Source organism: Vigna unguiculata, chromosome 4 (assembly GCF_037176805.1).
Source record: "Vigna unguiculata cultivar grain cowpea cultivar isolate G323 ecotype 2 chromosome 4, ASM3717680v1, whole genome shotgun sequence".
Taxonomy (NCBI): Eukaryota; Viridiplantae; Streptophyta; class Magnoliopsida; order Fabales; family Fabaceae; genus Vigna; species Vigna unguiculata.
Genome location: NC_140795.1, coordinates 48,192,755 through 48,214,625, shown reverse-complemented (window position 1 = coordinate 48,214,625; position 21,871 = coordinate 48,192,755). Strand labels below are relative to the sequence as shown.

Here is a 21,871-nt window from a genome sequence, read left to right as displayed (position 1 = left end):
AAATGTAGATGTGGAGTCTTTTCCTGATGATGTTTTGCTGCCACACTCAATTACTGTTCTAAGAATCTCTGATTGTCCAAATCTTAAGAAGATGGATTACAAGGGTCTCTGCCACCTCTCCTCTCTCAGACTTTTTGATTGCCCCAACCTTCGATGCTTACCAGAGGAGGGTTTGCCCAAATCCATGTCTTCTCTCTCAATCTGGAACTGTCCATTGCTCGAACCTCGTTGTCGGAGGAATCCAAAAGCCCAAGACTACTGGAATAAGATTTCTCACATTGAAGAGTTGAGAATTGGGCACAGTGATGAAGTGGAAGTTTAAAAGTTTTGAACAATATCAGCAAGTATGTTACAAAGATTTATTGATCAAGAAATTGTAAACAAAAATTACTTTAGTATTTTTTTTTATTAATTTGTTGCTCTGCTAAATTTCATGTTAAATCAATTTATTATTCTAAACTAATCTCAGTTAGCTAGAACTATAATTTAAAATTTATTATATCTAATATTTCTCATTGTGGTGATTTTGCTTTAGAATTTAGTATTCATAAGTTCAATTTTATTTCTACGAAAAATTCCTTGTTAAAAAAAAAAAATCAAGACGTTCAATTTGAACGTCTGTCATCTCATATTGTGTTATTTTTTAATGTTACTTTTAGATAATTTGATTTAAATTCATTAGATTTTCATTTTTTTTGTCTGGTTAAAATATTTCAATTACCACTAATTTGAAAAAATTATTTAAATATAAAAAAATTGTTAATAATTTAAAATATTAATAGTGATTATTTTTTTCAGCCGTTTGATGTTTTTTTTTGTCAAAGTTTGTTAAGATAATTTCTTCTAATATTGACCTTTTCTCTATAAACATAAATCGAAATTGTTTTCATTGAAGATAACCAATTTTTTTTTTTTTTTTTATCAATGGCAGGTGTGAGAACCCTCCCTCGCTGCCACCCACTTCACAGAAAACAGCACACTCTCCCCTTGCACTCTTTTCCTTCTCTATTTCTTTCTCTGCCTTCTCTCTACCCGAAAACATTTTAATTCACATCCAAAAGTCCGAAATCCTTCCCACTGTTATAGAATTCAGACCTGAGGCTAGATCAAGACCACTTCCTCAAGCTGAGCCTTCCCTCCCTACGCATAAGTCAATATGTATTCCTCCCTTGTCTTCCAATTTTCGAATTTTAGGTATTTCTGTCTTTCTAAGTTGAGGTAGGGTTTGTTCTTACACTTGGCAATTGTAATTTAGTGCCTTAGGTTGTGAGATTGAGGTGTCCCCTTTGTTGAAAGAGTCCTTACTTGTGGAAATTTCAAAGGTATGGGGAGCTAGCGATTTTTACTCAAATTTGTATAACAATCTGTTTTGATGAGTCTGAATTGCATGTTTAAGTGTTGAAAATGATGTTTGAATTGCATGATTTTAGTATGTGTTGATTTTGTGAAGAATCTGGACTCTTGCATGTGGGAACAGGTTCGTAATCTGGTATTTTCGTCTGGGCGAGTGGCTCTCGCCTGAGCGAAAACACCAGAAAACCCACCCATGTTCCTGCGCGAAGTCTCGCCTAGGCGAGCTGAGGTCGCTTAAGCAAGAGCCACCCTCGTTTAAGCGAACCAGCTTAGCCTGAGCGAGAGTTCGCCCATGTTTTTAATTTTTGCCACTGCTAGAGCCTCGCCCAGGCGAGATTGACTCGCCTAAGCGAGACGACCTCTCGCCTAGGCTAGATTGTCTAGCTTGAGCGAGGGCCATTGCAGTGGGTTGCTTGAAGTCCTGTTTTAAGGAGTGAAGTTATATGTAAAATTGTAATTTTGTGCAGTTAATCTCCTATATGTTTGAAATGTCATTATAAATGTAGTGAGTGGTGAAAATTTGATGAATATGAATTATGAGGAGTTGTGGTTGAAATGGAATTTCAAGGGAAATTCATGTGAGCTTGTTAGTGTGTGTAAGGACATGAGGAATCCGTATTGGTTGGTATCCTGAAACTCCAATAATCATTCACGTTCATGTAGAGTAGGATGGATTATGCCGTGAGGAGTAGCAAGAGGTCCTAGTCTTTAGACTTGATCAAGTCTTAGACGCGAAGGGGACTTACCCTGTGAGTGGTTGGGTGATAACCCCTTGTGTCCAAACTCTGCAGAGTTTGGGAACCTTCACAGGTGCAAGCCACCAAGAGCTCCAATGTCTCTTACACAATCCGAATATCGAGTCTAGAATTATATATAATTGAGATATGTTTTTGTGAATGATAACTATGATATGAATTGTATGATTTCTCTTAATTTCAGTTAGCTCACCTTTCTTGTTTATGTATGTTTTTCCTTGTGCTCTCTCTTTGCAATGATCACCTGTTGTTGGTGTGAGCAGAGCCGAATCCAGATGAAGATGCCCCTCTCCTTAATAGGAGTTGACTGGTCACATAGAGGTTCCGTGGTAGTCTTTTTGGGTTAAATACCATGGGGTTTTGAGATGTATAGTTTATGTTTTGTGTACCTATGTTTGTCATTAGGAATTCATTGGATTGTTTTTGGATGACTGTATCAGCTGTATACACTTATATATGACTGTTCTTCTTACTATCTGCTATGCTTGATCATAATATAATGTTTTATTTGATAGCATGAAAAACTATTAAATGGGATGTTACATTTTGGTATCAGAGCAGTAGTTCCTTTAGGGTCTGTAGGTGTGTGCTTGCTTGGTTTCTATTGTGTGTTTTCGTAGTGTTTTGGGTAGTTGTGGTATCTATTAGCTAGACTGATGGTTCCTCTTTTTGTGTGGTCAGAGCTGTGGCACCTAGGCCTCCTCCTCCTCCTCTTCCAAACCCGGAGAGTTCTCATTTGGTAGGAACAATTGAGGCGATGATAGCAGCCATGCAACATCAGAACACTAACATGGTAAATCAGCACAACCTAGCCTTGCAGCAGATGGAGTCTGCTAGGCTAGCAGCGGAGGCGACTCAACAGAGGCATTTGGAAGCCCTGCATCAGATAGGGGAGAATCGTTTTGCAGCGGGATCTTCCCAAGCTCCACCACCACGAGTACAAGAGTGGAGTTTGGAGGATTTTCTTCAACATCATTCATCCCGCTTCGATGGTAAGACTAGCCCGGATGAGGCAGACCAGTGGATGAGAGACATGGAGCGGATTTATGATGCTAAGAGGTGCCCAGTAGAGAATAGGTTCGCATATTCTGAGTATCTGCTTGCCGGAGAGGTCGTTCATTGGTGGTCTAGTATGAAGATGATGCTAGAAGACAGCAGGGAACCTGTCACTTGGGAGTTGTTCAAGAAGAAGTTTTATGCTGAGTACTTCCCAAATAGTGTGAGGTACGCCAAAGAGGTGGAGTTTTTGCAGCTGATGCAAGGAGAGATGTCAGTGTCAGAATATGCTGAAAAGTTTAAGCATCTGGGCAGATTCCACACCTTGAGGATGGCTGAGGATTGGCAGTGTAGGAAGTTTGAGAACGAGTTGAGAGGTGATCTCAAACTCATGGTGGCCCCCCTCTCTATCAAGGAATTCCCTGCCTTGGTGGAGAAAGCAAGGGTAATGGAGAAGTTGAAAGCTGAGGTTGATGCTTAGCCGCGATCGCAGCAGAAGGTGGAAGGACCATCTGGGTCCGTGAGCAGGCGAGAGGATAGGAGGAAACCATACTCTAGACCTCAGCCTTAGGAGCCTAGGAGATTCTCACATCAACCACATCAGTCTCAATCTTCCAGGCCGCAATGTTATCATTGTGGAGGGCCCCACATGAAGAATGCTTGCCCTCAACTGGTAGGCAAGAGGACTTGTCACAGGTGTGGCCAGGAGGGTCACTTTATTAGGGAGTGCCCCACCAGTAGGAGTACAGTTTCTAGGCCTCCGACACAGTCTCAGTTGCACCAGGCGAGGGGAGGTGTAAGGCCTCAGGCAGCTGGCCGGGTGTACGCCATGACGGGTACAGAGGCAGACAGATCAGGAATTGTTGTTGTTTAACTGCCCCAGCCTCCAATGTTTATCAAAGGAGGCCTGCCGGAATCCATTTCAGAACTTAAAATTGTTGGTTGTCCATTGCTTGAACAGTGTGGTCGGAAACCAAAAGGCTAAGACTGGGAAAAGATTGCTCACTTGTAAAATAGTGATTGAAGATGTGAGACATGAACTTGAAGTTTGAAATCACACATCAGGTAGTTGTTTGAAGTTTGAACCTTTTGAAATACAATCTTGGGCTATTGCCATATACTTCAGATCAAGTTACTGATTTCCATTAGTCACTTTGTTTCCAATTCATAGGATGGCAGCATAATTTGTTGGTGGTTGACAAGCTGGCTTCCCCTAAAGTTTTTAGACTTGTTTTGTGGAAGAAAACTTGATACGAAGATACTGGGAAACTTGCACATCACACTGCACTCCATCAAAGATCCACGCTATAAAACATGGCTTTTTGATGTCAAAGAGGTCATGTTTGATGCAGAGGATCTCTGGGATGAAAGAGACTATCAACTCACCATATGCAAAGTGGAAGCTGAATCTCAACTTCTAACTTTCATTTATAAGGCATCAAATTTCTTCAACTCCACTTTCAGTTCATTTAACAAGAAAGACTAGAATATCTTGCAAGGCAAAAGGGTGCACCTGGTTTCAAAGAATGTAGTTATTCTGGTGCTGAATCAAGTATTAAATTGTCACAGAAATTGCCGTCAACTTCTTATGGAGGGGTTGTTCTGTGTTCCATGTGTTCTCTATGTAAAAAAATGAAGAATCAATTCACCATCTATTTTTTTGAGTGTAATACTGCTGTTTATCTTTGGTATTGCCTGCAGGGGATTTTTTATTTCAAATCCCCTCTCTGGCAATCTTTTATATTCAAACAGTCACCTCTTTTACTCTTAATATCAGAATTCAGCTCAAGCAATTCACAATTTGAACTCATTCTCGCACTGTCAATTCATTTACTACTTAATACCGATTTATGTTAAAAGTATGTATACATTGTTAAAAATAAATTGTATTGCTACTATGCCTTATTGAAAATGACCTGGCTTACTGTCACTATAAAAATTAGTCAATATGATAAATGCATTTATATAAATTAATTAAAGATTAGATGCAGAGTAAAGGTACATACGTAATAAAAAAATAATTAACATTTTTTTGAATTTTGAAAACAATATATAAGTTAAATTATAAATATTTCAAAATATGTAACAATTAAAAAAAAAAAGAAAGAGAGTATCAATTCAGACGCGATTGTTTCTCAAATTGGTTTCCTAAACTTCATGTTAAATACCTTAATACTTTGATCATGTATCATCACATATGAGAATAGAACATCTCATATTACTTAATTAAGAAGAGCGACATATTAACCCTCTAAGAAACTTTGAAAAATCAACAAACTCATCAATTATTGCTTCATTGCTTCATTGGGATACACATTTCCTACACTCACCACTCCCTATTTACACACTTTAAATTCATCAAAACCGTTGAATGCGTATCCAACTCCTCACATTTTTATACGGGTCATTCAAACTCCTCCTATATTTCAACCATCCATTTTTAATCGCACGATGACCCAACCTGTAAATGCAACGGATCATTATGGCTCAGAAAATTTGCAAAAGACTTAAAAGCTATTGGTTGGGTATTGATGTTAGTGGTTGAGTATTGATGTTCACTGCTTTAAAGTCTTGATAAAATAGCTAACTACTCATTTCATTTCATCACTATAGCATCCCTGCACTGAATCATTGTGAAATCATCAAACACTTTTCGTTAATCATTCACTTTCTTTCCTTACCATGGCAGCAGAACTCGTTGGTGGTGCTCTTCTTTCTGCTTTTCTTCAGGTTGCCTTCGACAGGCTGGCTTCTCCTCAAGTTTTACAGTTCTTTCGTGGAAGAAAACTTGACGAGAAGCTGCTTAGCAATCTGAACACCATGCTGCACTCCATCAATGTTCTCGCTGATGATGCTGAACAAAAACAGTTCAGAAATCCACACATAAAAGCTTGGCTTTTTGCTGTCAAAGATGTAGTCTTCGATGCAGAGGATCTCTTGAAGGAAATAGAGTATGAACTCACCAGATGCCAAGTGGAAGCTCGATCAGACCCACAAACCCTTACTTCCAAGGTATCAAATTTCTTCAACTCTACTTTCACTTCATTTAACAAGAAAATTGAATCAGAGATAAGAGATGTCCTAGAGAAACTAGAATATCTTGCAAAGCAAAAGGGTGCTCTCGGTTTGAAAGAGGGTATTTACTCTGGTGATGGATCAGGTAGCAAAGAGTCACATAAATTGCCATCTTCTTCTTTAGTGGTTGAAAGTGTTATTTATGGCAGAGATGCAGACATCTGAAACTGAGAATCATGACCAGCCATCAATACTTTCCATTGTGGGAATGGGTGGGTTGGGTAAGACCACACTCGCCCAACATGTATACAATGACCCAAAGATAGAGGAGGCTAAATTTGATATCAGAGCTTGGGTTTGTGTTTCCGACCATTTTGATGTTTTGATAGTTACAAAAACAATTCTTGAGTCAATCACTAAATCTAAAGATGATAGCGGAGACCTGGAAATGGTTCATGGAAGATTGAAAGAAAAAATATCAGGAAGGAAATTTCTTCTTGTTTTGGATGATATTTGGAACGAAAGACGAGAAGAATGGGAAGCTGTCGAACTCCTCTTAGTTATGGGGCACCAGGAAGTAGAATTCTTGTCACATCACGTGGTGAGAAAGTTGCTTCTAACATGATGTCTGAAGTGCATAGGCTAAAGCAATTAGAAGAAGAGGAATGTTGGGAACTTTTTAAAAAGCATGCACTAAAAGATGATGATCATGAATTGAATAATGAGAAAAAGATGATTGACAGAAGGATAGTTGAGAAGTGCAAAGGATTACCCCTTGCTCTAAAAACAATTGGAAGTCTACTCCGCACAAAGTCATCCATTTCAGATTGGCAAAAGGTATTGGAAAGCGACATATGGGACTTACCGAAAGAAGTTGAAATTATGCCTGCTCTACTACTGAGTTATCAACACCTTCCTTCTCATCTCAAGAGGTGCTTTGCTTATTGTGCATTATTTCCAAAAGATTATGAATTTGACAAGAACGAATTAATTTTGTTGTGGATGGCTGAAGATTTTCTTCATCACTCTAAACAGATCAAGAATGTACAAGAAATTGGTGAACAATATTTCGACGATCTATTAACAAGGTCCTTCTTTCTTCAATTAAGCTCTGAAATGCGACAAATCAAGAATGTAACAAGGTCCTTCTTTATTGAATCAAGCTTTGAAAGGCGATTCGTCATGCATGACCTTTTGAATGATTTGGCAAAATATGTTTGTGCAGACTTCTGTTTCAGGTTGAAATTTGATAAAGGAAATATACCCAATACAACCCGTCATTTTTCATTTTCATTCGGTGACGTAGGATATTTTGATGGTTTAGGGAGTTTAACAGATGCTAAAAGACTGCGTTCATTTCATTCACTTACAAGTGGCTGTTTCTATGAATTCAATCCTTGCCAATTCAATATTTTGGTACATGAATTGTTCTCCAAGTTCAAGTTTTTACGCGTCTTATCTTTGAAGGGATATGCTGAGCTTAGTGAGGTCCCTAATTCTGTTGGTGATCTTAAAAATCTCTGTTCGATAGACCTTTCGTATACTCATATACAAAAGCTACCTGACTCAATATGTTTGCTCTATAACTTGCTAATAATGAAGATGAACTTTTGTTCTTTTCTGGAGGAATTACCTTCAAATTTTCATAAGCTCACCAAATTGAATTGTTTGGAATTTAAAGATACAAAAGTGACAAAGATGCCAATGCATTTTGGAGAATTGAAGAATCTTCAAGTACTGAGTACGTTTTGTATTGACAGAGATAGCGAGGTCATCAATATTAAGCAACTAGGAGGACTCAATCTTCATGGAAGGCTATCAATTAATGAGGTGCAGAATATTGTGAATCCTCTGGATGCATTGGAAGCAAATTTGAAAAATCAACTCCTTGTGGAGCTTGAGTTAAAATGGAATGAGAATCACATCCCCAATGATCCAAGGAAAGAAAAGAAAGTGCTTGAGAATCTACAACCTCCCAATCACTTGGAAGATTTGTCAATAGAGAACTATGGTGGTACAGAATTCCCAAGTTGGGTATTTGATAACTCATTATCAAATTTGGTGCTTTTACATTTGGAGAACTGTAAGTATTGTCTATGGTTGCCTCCCTTGGGACTTTTGTCATCTCTGAAGTCCCTCGAGATTATGGGGCTTGAAGGAATAGTGAGCATTGGTGCTGAATTTTATGGGAGCGACTCTTCTTCATTCAGGTCCTTGGAAACATTGAAATTCTACAACATGAAGGAATTGGAAGAATGGGAATGTAAAACTACTTCTTTTCCACGTCTTCAAAATCTTCATATCTATCTTTGTCACAAGCTTAAAGGTCTGCCAAATCAACTTCTTCATTTAAAGAATCTAGATATTGGTTGCTGTGATAAGCTCGTAATTAGCATAAACAAAATGTTCGCATCATCGCTTCAACTCTTGACTGTTGTGAATATGCCCAGTACTAATTATGATTTTCTTGAAGCAATGGAGATTAATAGTGACTGCGTTCATTTTACCATCTTTCCGCTAGATTTCTTTCCAAACCTCCGTGTACTTCGATTGAGTTGGTGCCAAAACCTAAAAGGAGTGTCACAGGAGCATGCTCATAATCATCTCAAGGTACTAGGAATTGGAGATTGTCCTCAATTTGAATCATTTCCCAGTGAAGGATTATCTGCGCCGTGGCTACAAATACTTTCAATTCGAGGAGCGGAGAATTTGGAGTTGATGCCAAAACGTATGCAATTCCTACTCCCCTCTCTTACTGATTTGGTGATAATTGATTGTCCAAAAGTGGAGATGTTCCCAGATGAAGGATTGCCATCAAATTTAAAAACTATGTCTCTTTCGAGCTTAAAACTTATCGCCTCCCTGAGAGACACATTGGGGTCCAATACATGTCTTGAACGCTTGATTGTTGAAAAGTTGGATGTGGAGTCTTTTCCCGGTGAAGTTTTGTTGCCACGCTCTCTCACCACTCTAATCATCTTTTTTTGCCCAAATCTTAAAAAGCTTGACTACAAGGGTCTACGTGACATCTGTGTCAAATATTATGAATTTCCCAACCTTCATCAGAGAAAATTAGAAAGTTCTTAGTTACAAATACTTCACTCTTTTATCAGCACTTACTAAACAACAGTTGCCTTTAAAGGAGACGGTGAGACGAGTTTTAATGGATTACTTGTTAATTGACAACAATATAACTTTGTTTAGGAAATCAAACATTTTTTTATAAGCTGCCTCTTGCTGTTCTTATCTGTTATTGCTTTTGAAAAATATTAGTAAGTATGTTGCAAATATCATTATGGATTTATTGATTAAAAAGATCTACTATTAATCACTTTAGTATTTTTTTTATTGTTTTGTTGCTCTGCTAAATTTTATATTGAATCACTGTGTTCAATATTGAAACAGTTATGTGATATGGATTATTTATATACTTAATCGATTAAATCCGAAAACAACTGATAAACTGATAAAATTTGAGCCTTGAAATTTTCTTAGAACAGGGTCCAATGCAGGCATGCCATTGTCAAATTTTATTTTCCTTAAGAATTCTAGACTGTTGAGTATTTTAATTTTCCATCTTGACTCTTCGTGTATTGATCTATTATTCTTCCTGAGACTGACTTGTAAATTTTTATTTGTAATTCAAGAGTATTACCGAGTCGGGGATGTGCTTACACAAGTTTCTTGCAATGGCTTCCAATGTCTTCTTCACTTCAAGTGATCGCTCTAGGCATCTTCTATCATGTTGTTTCCGCAAAATTTTGTCTTAAGGTATTAATTTTTTATTAATTATTAAAATTGCTTTTGTCTGTATTAAAGATTTCTTAAGGTACAAAATCTTAATGTTGTGTAAAATTAAACTTATTTTCCACCTTTTCTTTGTACAGGTATGCTTGCAGTTTACTTAGAAAAGACATGAAAAAGATAGTGATCACTCTTTGCTCCTCATATATCCTAGGAAAAACAAGGGGACAAGCAGGCTCTAGCAAAGGTACATGGCCTTGGAATTTTTTGGAATTTAATTTTCTCTTACTATTGTAGATCTTTTGATACAAAAATTTCTTAACTAGGCTTCTCTTTGAAAGCATTAAGAAGCAAATTGGAGAAGGAATCTCACAAATGTACCATGATATTATACAGAGAAAACAAGTAGAAGGGATTCAAATTGGCATATCTGATGATGAGTTACCTAAACAGGTCCAAGGAAAACTAGTACACCTGAGAGAGAGATTGAAGCAAAGGGAGTTATGAAATGTAAATGCTTCTAAACATACATTCTTAGACCCTTTAAATTGTATTTGATTTTTTGCTGAACTGGGAAAGGGAATTTAACTAGTGAGAATTGCCAATAGCTTTTAATTTTGTTTTCTTATTGTGTTTCCATTTGTTTATAAAATTAGTGGAGGAGAATTTGTGCAAGTGACCTGATATTGATTAGCTATGTAAAGATTGAGTATTTGTTGTACCGAGAATGGTCCTTGTATTTGTTAATGGAAGAAACAATAGATCTTTTACAATATATTTTATACCTAAATCTTCTTTATTATTATCTAATGGAAGTTCCAAAAACAACTAGAAACATGACATACCTGTGTATGTCAATGCGGTTCAAACTGGTGTATAATAAATACATGTCGGAAGAAAGAAAGTTTAGTATATTATGGAAATGAAGCCAAGAAATCATGTCTCCCTTTTTCATTTCAAATCATCTATCTGGAAATCTTCTATATTCAAACAGTCATCTCTTTTACTCTTAATATGAGAATTCAGCTCAAGCAATTCACAATTTGAACTCATTGTCGCACTGTCAATTGATTTACTACTTAATACTGATTTATGTTAAAAGTGTGTATACATTGTTAAAAGAAATTGTATTGCTAGTATGCCTTATAGACAAATGACCTGGCTTAATTTGCATCTATAAAACTTTAAGTTAGGCTAAATGCATTTATATAAATTAATTAAAGATTAGATGCAGAGTAAAGGTACATATGTAATAAAAAAATAATTAACATTTTTTTGAATTTTGAAAAAAATACATAAAAATTATAAATATTTCAAATATGTAACAATTTAAAAAAGAAAAACAGAGAGTATCTATCAGTTGAGATGTGATTGTTTGAAAATCAGCACAGCAGATATAAAGAAATAAGACCCTTCCCTTCTTCATACATTATTTCCTAAATATAAAAGCAAAATGATGCCCTCAAGTTTTATAATCTGTAGAAAATTTTGAACACATGCTAATAAATTTGTGTTGGTTTAGAGTGTAATTAGATATTATTTATACTGCTATAAGTGGAACATAGTACGAGTATAAGTATCAATACGAAATAGAAACTTAGAATTCATCAATAAACATGTATAAGAACTTGTTCTTGATATCAGAAGTTTTAAGCACCTAAAGCAGGAAGAGGACTAAATAATACAATTCTATGTTTCATAAGTTATAAACAGCTAAGTCAATTAAATCTCTAGTTCATATACGTGTCAAAAATCAGAAAAGTTGCTTTGTCAGGAAGACTTAAAAGCTATTGGTTGAGTATTAATGTTCAGTGTTCTTAAAGTCAAGTCACCGTTCTTGAGAAAATACCTAACTACTCATTTCATCACCATAGCAGCTCCCTGCACTGAATCATTGTGGAATCACACACTTCCGTCTTACCATGGCAGCAGAACTTCTTGGTGGTGCTCTTCTTTCTGCTTTCGTTAATGTTGCATTTGACAGGTTGGCTTCTTTTGAAGTTTTAGACTTCTTTCGTAGAAGAAAACTTGATGAGAGCCTGCTCAGCAATTTGAACATCATGCTGCACTCCATCAATTCTCTTACTGATGATGCAGAACAAAAGCAGTTCAGAGATCCACACGTCAAAGCATGGCTTTTTGCTGTGAACGAGGCTGTCTTTGATACAGAGGATCTCTTGGATGAAAAAGACTATCAACTCATCAAATGCAAAGTGGAAGCTGAATCTGCACATCAAAACTTGACTTACAAGGTATCCAATTTCTTTGATTCTACTTTCAGTTCATTTAACAAGAAAATTAACTCGGGAATGAAAGAAGTCACAAAAAAACTAGAATATCTTGCAAAGCAAAAGGATGCTCTTGGCCTGAAAAAGTGTACTTACTCTGGGCATGGATCAGATAGTAAAATGCCACAGAAATTGCAATCATCTTCTTTGGTGGCTGAAAGTGTTATTTATGGCAGAGATGCGGACAAAGAAATCACAGATGAAAAGGATGACAGTAGAGACCTACAAAAGGTTCACAAAAAACTGAAAGAAAAATTGTCAGGACAGAAATTTCTTCTTGTTTTGGATGATGTTTGGAACGAAAGACAAGAAGAATGGGAAGCTGTGCGAACTCCTCTGGGTTATGGGGCTCCAGGAAGTAGAATTATTGTGACAACACGTGGGGAGAAAGTTGCTTCTAATATGAGGTCTAAAGTGCATCGCTTAAAACAATTAGAAAAGGATGAATGCTGGAAAGTTTTTGTAAAGCAAGCACTAAAAGATGATGAGAAAAAGGAGATTGGTAGAAGGATAGTTGAGAAGTGCAAAGGATTACCTCTTGCTTTGAAAACAATCGGAAGTCTTCTCTGGACAAAGTCAGCAATTTCATTTTGGAAAAACGTATTGGAGAGTGACATATGGGGGCATTTTTGTATTTCAGGGTCCATTTGACCTTAAATTTGTAAAATAGGGTCTGTTAATTTTTTTTTTGTCAAATAGGGTTAAGTCGTAAGGGTAGGGGATGACATTACAAATGAAGTCGTCCTCCACCCCACCGGTTTCTTTTTTTTTTTTCAAAAAAGCAAAACCGTCTTATATAAGAACAGTTTCTGTTTACATGGGAAGTGAAGTCGCTCTCTTAAGTAACGACTTCACTTTTCTTTTCTTTTCTTATATTTCTTTTTAACATAAACATCATGTCTGTGAGGAGCCTTAATTGCAAGGCTAAGAATCTTCACACTTGGCTCTAGAGTTTCTGAATTATTCACCATACATATAAAAGTTAGGCGCTGAAAATGGAGGAAAAAGTTTCAACCATATATAGATTCAATTGTTCGTTGGATTTCGTAAAATGAAATCATGTTTTGTGTATAATCCATTAAACTTACACATTTGCATTACCAAATAATTACAAATTAATGATAATCATGATTCTTCACTGTAAAATCATCAACAGTATCAACGTTAACAACTGACATGAAAAAATGAGATATTCGAGACGCCAAAAAGGACATGGATTTTTTTATTGCTTTTTTTTTTTCACAAATGTGGAAAAATGACACATTTCTTAGCTTTTACTACTGTGATTCATACGTGTACGATCAGAATCACGAAAAGAAAAAAAGAAAAGAAACCGCAAAAAAAAAAGGAAAAGTGAAGTCGTCATGTAGAAAGACGACTTTACTTTCCACGTAAAGAGAAACCGTTATCTCATAAGACGACTTTGTTATTTTAAAATAAAAAAAAGAAAACCGGTTGGGTGGAGGAGGACTTCACTTGTAATGTCGTCCCCCATCCTGACGACTTAACCCTGTTCGATAAAAAAAAATTCGATGGATCCAATTTTACAAATTTAACATCAAATGAACCCTATTTTACAAAAAAGCCTTACTTAAGAGAGCGACTTCACTTGCCATGTAAACAGAAACCGTTCTTATATAAGACGGTTTTGCTTTTTTGAAAAAAAAAATAGAAACCGGTGGGGTGGAGGACGACTTCACTTGTAATGTCGTCCCCCACCCTAACGACTTGACCCTATTTGACAAAAAAAAATTTAACAGACCCTATTTTACAAATTTAAGGTCAAATGGACCCTCAAATACAAAAATGCCTCTTAATGATCTGAAAATAATTGATTGTCCACAAGTGGAGATGTTCCCAGATGGAGGTTTGCCATCAAATGTAAACAAGTGTCTCTTTCAAGTTCAAAACTTATTGCCTCTCTAAGAGAGAACTTGGATGCCAACACATCTCTTTTCTGGTTGTGTATTAAAAAGGTTGATGTGGAGTCTTTTCCTCTTGAAGTTTTGCCCAAAATTACTTTTCTACAAATCTCCAATTGCCCAAATCTCAAAAAGATGAAGTACAAGGGTCTCTGCCATATCTCATGTCTCTTACTTGAGCATTGCCCCAACCTTCAATGCTTACCAGAGGATGGTCTACCCAAATCCATCTTTCATCTTTCTATCAAGGGTTGTCCGTTATTGAAAAAGCGTTATCAGAATCCAAAAGGTGAAGACCGAAAAAAGATCTCTCACATTAAAAACTTGGGAATTTGGTATTAAGAAGTTCAAAACTAGATGTGTCGCAATTCCATTTGTCTTTATCAGGTGCTAATTCTCCATCTTTTCCATTACAATTTTCTTAGTTGCAAATATTTCACTGCGTAATCGCCATTTACTAAAACAACTGAAACACTTAGTAATAAGGAGATGGTGAGATGAGTTTCAATGGATGATTTTGTTACTTGACAATAATATACTTGAGATCAAATTACTGATTTCCATTAGTCACTTTGTTTCCAATTCATAGGATGGCAGCAGAATTTGTTGGTGGTTGACAAGCTGGCTTCTCCTAAAGTTTTTAGACTTGTTTTGTGGAAGAAAACTTGATAAGAAGCTACTGGGAAACTTGCACATCACACTGCACTCCATCAAAGATCCACGCTATAAAACATGGCTTTTTGATGTCAAAGAGGTCATGTTTGATGCAGAGGATCTCTGGGATGAAAGAGACTATCAACTCACCATATGCAAAGTGGAAGCTGAATCTCAACTTCTAACTTTCATTTATAAGGCATCAAATTTCTTCAACTCCACTTTCAGTTCATTTAACAAGAAAAACTAGAATATCTTGCAAGGCAAAAGGGTGCACCTGGTTTCAAAGAATGTAGTTATTCTGGTGCTGAATCAAGTATTAAATTGTCACAGAAATTGCCGTCAACTTCTTATGGTTATGGAGGGGCTGTTTTGTGTTCCATGTGTTCTCTTTGTAAAAAAATGAAGAATCAATTCACCATCTATTTTTTTTGAGTGTAATACTGCTGTTTATCTTTGGTATTGCCTGCAGGGGATTTTTTCTTATGTGTATTGGTTGAATTCAATTCCGGGTAGTGCTCTAATAAAACTTGTGTGATTAGAAGCTTTGACTTACACTACTTGGATGATTTGCCAAAGAACTATGACAGATTTCAGAGAATCATTTCACAGCAAACAGCTGTTCAAAATATGAGAGGGTTAGTGAGTTTGATTGTTAACTCTTCCAGCAAACATATGCACAATGATATAAAGCAATTTTGCTTCTGAAATTTTTTGACGTCAATTCTAGCCGGGTAAAGGTACAACTACTATACAAGTTCTTTGCCAATTTCCTGATATATATATATATATAGATTGGGTTAACGTGATCACAGATAGTTCTTGAAACTTTTTATCAAACATTTCTCAGAAAGGAAACTTATTCTTCCTTCTATTAATCTATTTAGATGACAATGATTGTTGTAGGGTTGTTGAAGTATAATTGTTATTTAAAGAGAAGCTTGTTTCTTAGTTCAAGATGAAGAAACTTGAAAAATTAAAATACTTCAATATCTTATTTATCTTCTCAAAGAATGAAAAATTGATTACAAGGCCTCTAGAACTCATACAGAACAAAGTCATAGAACTGAGAATGATAACTCTATCAAAATAAAGGTTCATATTACATGTTTGTAGAGAAGCTCAGTTATTTAGGTCACACAAGATACAAGATAAGACATAGTGTGCTTTGAGTGTGGTCAATCATTTCCTGCATAATCAAGAGAGCAACATTTAAAAGCTATGAATAGAATACTTCACTATTTAAATATTTTAATAAGACAAATCAATAATTATCAATATTGTCTGTTTTCAAATTCGTGTTTGATAAGATAAAAAAAAATAAAAACATCTGTTTCTACAATGTTGTTAAGTAAAGTGCATCGCCTAATGCACTTACAGTAAGATCATTGCTAGGGTGTTTTTGCAAAACATGCATTGCAAAATCTCTGTTTTTAATTTCTGCATTTTTGATTGTAGTACCTTTTCTCTGTTTTTAATTTCTGCAGAGGCAGAGGGAATGAAAACATCACCGTTTCATTTTCATGGGAAACTAATAAGGTTTATATAAAAGTAACTATATTGCCTTATACCTAATCACTGAACGGTTTAAAACTATACCACAATCGTAAGAAGAACAAATAAAAAGTAACCATCACCAAATAACAATAATAGGTATATCAAAATCTCATCTCGTAATCTAATTTAATTCTTAATTAGTGTCCAAATAAAAAAATAATACCAAATCAGTGTTAAGTGGAGTCAGTCAATGAAATAATATTTAAAATTTTACCCGAATATTTTTAACAATTAAACAAATTATCAGAAAGACATTATTGCTTCACTGGGCCCACAATCCTCTCTCCATTCAGAATTTCATGCTTTCATTCATCACAGCCGTTTGAATGAATATCGAACAGCTCACATTTTATGATGATGAATAAAACTTATAAAATGTTTGAGCCGCCCATTCCTAATCTAACGAGAATTGTGAAACAAAGCTGAGAAAATTTGCGATAAAAGAAAATGATGTTCCACTATCCTTAAAGTCAAGTCTTAGTCGTAAAATAGCCACATACTTGTTTCATCGGTATAGCCTCCCTGCACTTGGATTTCAAATTACACACTTCCATTCACCATTCACTCCAATCTGTTCCAACTCCTACTATGGCAGCAGAAGTTGTTGGTGGTGCTCTTCTTTCCGCTTTTCTTCAGGTTGCATTCGACAGGCTGGCTTCTCCTCAATTCGTAGATTTCTTTCGTGGAAGAAAACTTGATGAGAAGCTGCTCCGCAATTTGAACATCATGCTGCACTCCATCAATGCTCTTGCTGATGATGCAGAACAGAAACAGTTCACAGATCCACACGTCAAAGCATGGCTTCTTTCTGTCAAGGAGGCTGTCTTTGATGCAGAGGATCTCTTGGGTGAAATAGATTATGAACTCACCAGATGCCAAGTGGAAGCTGAATCCCAACCTCAAACCTTCACTTACAAGGTATCAAACTTCTTCAACCCTACTTTCAGTTCATTTAACAAGAAAATTGAATCAGAGATGAAAGAAGTCCTAGAACAACTAAAATATCTTGAACAGCAAAAGGATGCTCTTGGTTTGAAAAACGGTACTTCTTATTCTGATAGTAAGGTGTCACAGAAATTGCCATCATCTTCTTTGGTGGTTGAAAGTATTATCTATGGCAGAGATGCAGACAAAGAAATTATCTTTAATTGGCTCAGATCTGAAACCGACAATGATAACCATCCATCTATATTTTCCATTGTGGGCATGGGTGGATTGGGTAAGACCACACTCGCCCATCATGTGTACCGTGACCCAAAGATGGAGGAGGCTAAATTTGATATCAGAGCTTGGGTTTGTGTTTCCGATCATTTTGATGTTTTCACAGTGACAAAAACAATTCTTGAGGCAATCACTAACTCTAAAGATGATAGCGGGAACCTAGAAATGGTTCATGGAAGATTGAAAGACCAAATATCAGGAAGGAAATTTCTTCTTGTTTTAGATGATGTTTGGAACGAAGGAGGAGAAGAATGGGAAGCTGTTCGAACTCCTCTTAGCTATGGGGCTGCAGGAAGTAAAATTCTTGTCACAGCACGTGCTGAGAAAGTTGCGTCTAACATGAGATCTAAAGTGCATCGCCTAAAGCAATTAGAAGACGACGAATCCTGGAATGTTTTTAAAAAACAAGCACTAAAAGATGATGATCTTGAATTGAATGATGAGAAAGAGGAGATTGGTAGAAGGATAGTTGAGAAGTGCAAAGGATTACCTCTTGCTTTGAAAGCAATCGGATGTCTTCTCCGCACAAAGTCATCCATTTCATATTGGAAGAGTGTATTGGAAAACGACATATGGGACTTGCCGAAAGAAGTGAAAATTATCCCTGCTCTATTACTGAGTTATCAACACCTTCCTTCTCATCTCAAGCGATGCTTTGCTTATTGTGCATTGTTTCCGAAAGATAGTGAATTTGACAAGAAGGAATTAATTTTGTTGTGGATGGCTGAAGGTTTTCTCCATCACTCTCAACAAATCAATAATGTAGAAGAAATTGGTGAACAGTATTTCAATGATTTACTAACGAGGTCTTTCTTTCTTCAATCAGATTTCAAAACCTATTTCTCCATGCATGACCTTCTGAATGATTTGGCAAAATATGTTTGTGCAGATTTTTGTTTCAGGTTGAAATTTGATAAAGGAAACTGCATCCCCAAAACAACCCGTCATTTTACATTTGCATTCAATGACGTAGAATGTTTTGATGGTTTTGGGAGTTTAACTGATGCTAAAAGACTGCGTTCTTTTTTTCCATCTGAAGAATTCGGGGGAAGAAATATTGATTATTATCCTTTGCAATTCAAGATTTTGGTACATGAATTGTTTTCCAACTTTAAGTTTTTACGTGTCTTATCGTTGAATGCATATTCTGAGCTTAGAGAAGTCCCTGATTCTGTTGGTGATCTTAAACATCTCCATTCTTTAGACCTTTCGAGAACTGGGATACAAAAGTTACCCGAATCAACATGTTTGCTCTATAACTTGCTAATCTTGAAGTTGAACTATTGTTCAAGTCTGGAGGAGTTGCCCTTAAATTTGCATAAACTCACCAAATTGCATTGTCTTGAATTTGAAAATACAAAAGTAACAAAGATGCCAATGCATTTTGGAGAGTTGAAGAATCTTCAAGTACTCAGTCCGGTTTTTATCGATAAAAATAAGGAGTTTAGTACTAAGCTTCTAGGATGCCTCAATCTTCATGGAAGACTATCAATTAATGAGGTGCAAAATATTGTAAATCCTCTAGATGCATTAGAAGCAAATCTGAAAAATAAAGATCTTGTGGATTTAGAGTTAAAATGGGAGTCAGACCATATCCCTGATGATCCAAGGAAAGAAAAGAAAGTATTGGAGAATCTACAACCTTCCAAAATCGTGGAATATTTGTCAATAAAGAACTATGGTGGTACAGAATTCCCAAGTTGGGTATTTGATAATTCATTATCAAATTTGGTGTTCTTAAGGCTGGAGGACTGTAAATATTGTTTGTGTTTGCCTCCCCTTGGACTATTGTCATCTCTGAAGACCCTTGAGATTATTGGATTTGATGGAATAGTGAGCATTGGTGATGAATTTTATGGGAATAGCTCTTCTTCGTTTACATCTTTGGAAAGTTTGACATTTTCAAAGATGAAGGAATTGGAAGAATGTGAACGTAAGACTGCTGCTTTTCCACGTCTTAAAACTCTCTCGGTGTATCAATGTCCCAAGCTAAAAGGTCTGCCAGATCAACTTGTTTATGTAAAGAATCTTTATATAATTGACAGCATGGAAGCATCGTGCCTCGAAAGGTGTGAGCATACTGTATCTCATAATTCACTTGAAGCCTTGACCTTTTTTGTTTTTCCAATTATGAATATTTCAATGAGTCGTAGCTTTGATCTGCTTGAACATATTCGCTTTGGCAGTTGTGATTCTCTAACAACCTTTCCACTCGATTTCTTCCCAAACCTTAAGTCTCTTTTCCTGCTTGAGTGTCGTAACCTACAAATTATTTCACAGAAGCACACTCATAATCATCTCATGTTTTTGACAATTTCCTGTTGCTCACGATTTGAATCATTTCCTAGTGAAGGGGTATCTGCTCCGCGGCTACGGATAATTCGAATTAATGGAGCGGATAATTTGAAGTTGTTGCCAAAACGGATGCAAATCCTGCTTCCGTCTCTTAATGTACTACAAATAATGAATTGTCCAAAAGTGGAGATGTTCCCAGACGAAGGTTTGCCACCAAATGTAAAAGATGTGTCTCTTTCAAGTTTCAAACTTATGGCCTCCCTAAGACAGACCTTGGGTACCAACACATGTCTTCAGAGCTTGTCTATTGAAAATATGGATGTGAAGTTTTTTCCCGATGAAATTTTGCTACCACACTCTATCACTTCTCTACGAATCAATAACTTCCCAAATCTTAAAAAGATGCATTACAAGGGTCTCTGCCACCTCTCTTCTCTCACACTTCATGCTTGTCCCAACCTCCAATGCTTACCGGAGGATGGTCTCCCCAAATCCATCTCCTCTCTTGAAATCTGGAACTGTCCATTGTTGGAACAACGTTGTCAGAATCCTGAAGGCCAAGACTGGAAAAAGATTGCTCACATCGAAAAACTAAGTGTTCGCTCAAAATTTTAAAGTTAGATGAGCAATAATTCCCGTTTCTCTGCCTCTTCAATAGGTGTTGATACTCTATACTATCTCTCTACCTTTTCAATTACAATCTTGTTAATTTACATTGTTGTGCTATTACATTCATCACTTTGTCTAATGATTTCTTTTGTTAATTGTTTATTGTTAATTTTTAAACTAATGATTTAATTGGAAGCCGGTATCTGGTGCTAATCGTATTATCTCTGTACAGCATTCCTATCTGAATCTGGAGGGAGCAGAAGACACCCTCCCTCATCGGCTGACCTTGATTCTAAGCTGCACACCGAAAAGAGTAAGTAGTTGTTTAGGGATATTGTTCTTGAAACAAACGCAATTGTGAAAATGCAATTACTTTTAAACTTCCTTTTCTTGGGACTTGAACTTGTATTTGTTTTCGCCTTGTTGAATTTATATCCTCAACTGGTCTGTTCTGTGTTATTTTTTTCAATTGTGCTTTCAAAATACACTGATGACTAATACCCGTGTCTTTAATGATCCACACAGGAAGAGAAAAAAAAAGAAAAACTGGACTCAGTTTTGGAGAGTGACATTAAAGCAGTGAGCATTACAATAATAGCTTTTACTTCATAGCTACAATTTTCTTCCCCCAACTTTTCGTTTATTTATGAAATTTGTAGAGGCAGGATTTGATGTAGTTGTCAGAAAACATGTAAAGTTTGTGTAATTGTTGAACCGTAAAAAGCGTACGTGTTTGTTATTGGAAACAGCATTAGATATTTTACAATATATTTTAGATAAATGATTTCTACATAAATATCTAGATTCCCCCTTTGATGTAGTTTTCACATGGCAGAATAAAACAAAACCATTGTCTCCTCTTCAGGTTTCTGCCCTGCATGGATTTTACTTGATATCAGAAGAAAGAAATGCTGTCTTATGTGAATATTCAAAACAAAGGAAGCATATATAGAAGAGAGTCATCACATATAGTATTGCCTTATTACTAATCACTGAACGGTTTAAAACTATACCACAATCGTAAGAAGAACAAATAAAAAGTAACAATCACCAAATAACAATCATAGGTATATAAAAACATTTGATTTAGTAACAACTACTTCACGTCATAGGTATATATATATATATATATATATATATATATATATATATATATATATATATATATTATATTATATTTTCAAGTGATATAAAATTTTGGTTTCAAAATACTGTCAACCAAGAAAGATGATAGCTGACTAGTATTGTTAAGTTTTGGAAAATATGACATAGCCAACGCCCCTTAGAGGTTTTGATTTTATTATATGATATTTTGTAGTTATATTTTGGTCATTATCTTTTCTCATATCATGTTTTTATTATAAAGGATTATTGCAAGAAATTTAAAATAAAATAAGGAGAGAAAAATTTGCTAGTGTATATATCACATCAACTAAAACCTTTGATGAGATACAAGATGAAG

The 21,871-nt window shown here is 35.9% G+C and overlaps 1 protein-coding gene and 1 pseudogene across 1 annotated transcript; both read left to right on the top strand.

Moving 5' to 3' along the window:
- The first annotated feature begins 5,785 nt into the window (after nt 1-5,785).
- On the top strand, nt 5,786-14,443 carry LOC146887336 (putative disease resistance RPP13-like protein 1; annotated as a pseudogene).
- Nucleotides 14,444-16,740: 2,297 nt separating this feature from the next.
- LOC146887335 (putative disease resistance RPP13-like protein 1) lies at nt 16,741-20,982 on the top strand. The gene is made up of 5 exons (XM_085672549.1): nt 16,741-19,562; nt 19,692-19,860; nt 19,915-20,458; nt 20,642-20,722; nt 20,935-20,982. The coding sequence occupies exons 1-3, from the start codon at nt 16,873-16,875 to the stop codon at nt 20,413-20,415; spliced, it is 3,360 nt and encodes a 1,119-aa protein (XP_085528675.1). The 5' UTR covers nt 16,741-16,872; the 3' UTR covers nt 20,416-20,458; nt 20,642-20,722; nt 20,935-20,982.
- Nucleotides 20,983-21,871: the final 889 nt, after the last annotated feature.

What these genes read in the sequence shown, in the direction of transcription:
- LOC146887335 (XM_085672549.1), top strand. Translation starts at nt 16,873, where the DNA reads ATGGCAGCAGAAGTTGTTGGTGGTGCTCTTCTTTCCGCTTTTCTTCAG. An exon ending in ATTGACAGCATGGAAGCATC is followed by an intron (nt 19,563 to 19,691) that starts GTGCCTCGAAAG and finishes TCGCTTTGGCAG; the next exon opens with TTGTGATTCTCTAACAACCT. An exon ending in AATCATTTCCTAGTGAAGGG is followed by an intron (nt 19,861 to 19,914) that starts GTATCTGCTCCG and finishes GATAATTTGAAG; the next exon opens with TTGTTGCCAAAACGGATGCA.